The sequence below is a fragment of the Phytophthora parasitica genome (genome assembly GCF_000247585.1).
Source record: "Phytophthora parasitica INRA-310 unplaced genomic scaffold supercont2.37, whole genome shotgun sequence".
In the NCBI taxonomy this organism is placed as follows: domain Eukaryota; phylum Oomycota; class Peronosporomycetes; order Peronosporales; family Peronosporaceae; genus Phytophthora; species Phytophthora nicotianae.
In genome coordinates, this window is record NW_008649023.1 from 274199 (window position 1) to 276817 (window position 2619).

General features: G+C 48.3%; 1 protein-coding gene across 1 annotated transcript; it reads right to left on the reverse strand.

Moving 5' to 3' along the window:
- Positions 1-907: 907 nt before the first annotated feature.
- PPTG_23401 (hypothetical protein) lies at positions 908-2241 on the reverse strand (the record flags this gene model as incomplete). Its single annotated transcript, XM_008910320.1, has 4 exons — positions 908-1221; positions 1329-1566; positions 1598-1795; positions 1834-2241. The coding sequence occupies 4 exons, from the start codon at positions 2239-2241 to the stop codon at positions 908-910; spliced, it is 1158 nt and encodes a 385-aa protein (XP_008908568.1).
- Between the last annotated feature and the right edge of the window lie 378 nt (positions 2242-2619).

Here is a 2619-nt window from a genome sequence, read left to right on the forward strand (position 1 = left end):
ACACACAACAGCAGCGTCAATGGCTGTTTAATTACTACCAAGAGCATCCTCTTGCGTATCTCGACGAAGCCCAAGATGCTTTCAAAAAACTCATTGTGTTGACATCTCAAAAACGTCAGTCTGGAGAATAATACACGCGTATGGCCTCAGGTATTGGAGCAACGCGCGATGCACATCAAGGAACGTGACGTGTTCCGCTTCGTGGAGGAACTAAGCCACGTAGATTGGAGCCACCAAAACATTGTCTTCCTGGGCGAGGTCAGCTTCGACAACAGAGGAATGATACGCAGCGAGGTTACACTATTCGTGGGAAGAAGGTTGCTATTCGGGGTGACTTTGAATGAAAGCCACGGGTTTCAATCCTGGTGTTTATTGGCGTTAATGGGGTTCTAGACTAGTTCAACACGGAGGGCACATTTGACCGAGTGGAGCTCACAGAATGCTGTCAAGATTTTGTACATTGCCCAAGTGGACCGGTTCGTCAATACCCTGGTCGAAATTCAGTCTGGATTTTGGATGGCGCTACTATTCCCAGGCACATAGAGGTTGTGCACTACCTTCGCAGTGTTGGTGTTGTGCCCATTTTCCTTCCGGCTTATTGCCCTTTTTCAACCCCGATAGAGTTCCTGTTTGGCTACGTGAAGCGCTTATTCCAGCGACACTACCTCGAATGTAGTGGGCGTAATATTATGCCTTTTGTTGTTCAAACGTTCCGACGATACAATCTCAGCAAGGTATTTCAGCACTGTGGATTGAAGATTCAAGGTTACTTTGATCCTGTGCCCCTTTCGATTGAAAAGCAAACGCAACCAGAACTCAACACACTGACGACCAGAAATGATGACTTCGAGTTTACTGCACTTGACGAGGAATCGTAAACTAGTCAAAGTACGAAACGTTTTAGCTCTCACACTTGAGATATAATAGAAAACTTGCTTGAGTATGGTGGTTCGTACTCGGCGTGCTCTGTGTCTTCGATGTTCTCAATCAGGGGCATCGGGTCGATGATCGTGCTTGGAAACGGAGGCACGAGATCGCGAATAATGCCTTCAATGATAGCTTCACGTGCTACCAATCGCTGTTCTGGATCGTCAAGGTAACGTCCAGCAGATTCAAGGTAGCGACGGAGCTGCTGACAGTCACCGATAGAGGCTCTCACACAGTCTAGCGCCACACTGGAAGATTGCACTACTCCATTTAAATGCTCCTCAAAGCGTGGCTCTGCTGGATCGAGAAGGTTTCGGTGATGTAGCTTAGCGGTGGGTTGGCAATACTAGCATTCCAAGTCGAGCGATTCAGATTTCGCGTCACGTGGTTCGCCCACATACGCCAGACAATCGACGATGCCTGAAAAGTATTTCTCCACTTCTGTCGAAGCGCCTCCACCACTTCTCGCAGGGAACTATCTGCTGTTGCACCTGCACGATCCGTCTCTGGTAGAACGCACGCCTTCATAAAGTCATCTCGATCTTTAGCAGTTGCAATGGCCATACCGTACTCATAGACCATGAGAGTCACAGTAGTCCCTTTATTTGCAACGATCCACTGGTTCCATGCTTGTGCTGGCTTTGTAGAGTCAACAACGCGTTTTTTTTACCTTGAACTGCAGCAACTTTGCCCACTCCGAGAATTGAGGATCTTCCACGCTCCAGATACCATCGGTCTTAACGGCTTGCTTCTTTATATTAGGAGAAAACTTCTCCCAAACAGCCTCCATAATGCTGTCAAAAGAACGTCCAGTGAACACTTCATCACGGTGTACTTCGCCGGACGTATCCCGCTGGTTAATTGATGTCTTTATAATGGGTCGAAGAAGTAGTTGAAAAAGATCACCATAGCCGCTTCATGAACTGATACAGTTTCTCCTGCCTCCATGTGTCTGACTGCAGCCGCAGCATCGCATTCAGGAGCGGATAGAGTCGCACTGGTCTCAACATGACCGACAAAAGCAATCTCTGGAGCAGGAAGTGTCGCGCAGAAACCAGTAGAAGCTGTATCAGTGCGCTCTGAAGTCGATGTATTCTCCAACGTTCCACGAGAAGCAGCAGCAACAAACTCGGAGGGAGACACATCGGTCCTGACTTCAGCAGGAGCGAGTGTTGAGGCAGGTAGAGTTGCCCGGGTACCCGTTCGACGCGCTGGAGGACGCCCTTCTTCACTTGGTGAGCGATCCAGATGACGGACGGAGAGAGGCTCCCTCTCGTGGTGAGTGGTTGGCCACAATGTACGGCGATGTGCCATGGCCACGCCGGAGCGGGGATCGTAGTGGTGTCGACGCCATGCTTCAGTGCGGGTCCTCGTCAAAGAGAGAGTGAGAGTGATTGTTGGTGCAACCAAAGGTTTATTCTGTAAGGCAGGTTTACAGGCTGGGGGTGTCTCTAAGACGGACGCGGAAATTTCGAATAGAACTCACAATAGTGGTTTTCCGACAAATGAAACAAGTAGGATTATGCTGGATCCTAATGAGATGATATTTCAACCAATCAATTTGCCTAAAGTTAAAGTTTTAGCAAAAGAAATCACTGTAGGTAGGTATACCTTTCGGGCACTTTCCGACAAATATTTGCCGGAATACTTGACAAAAAATGAATATGTACTGACAACCCGTTGGAATCCTGT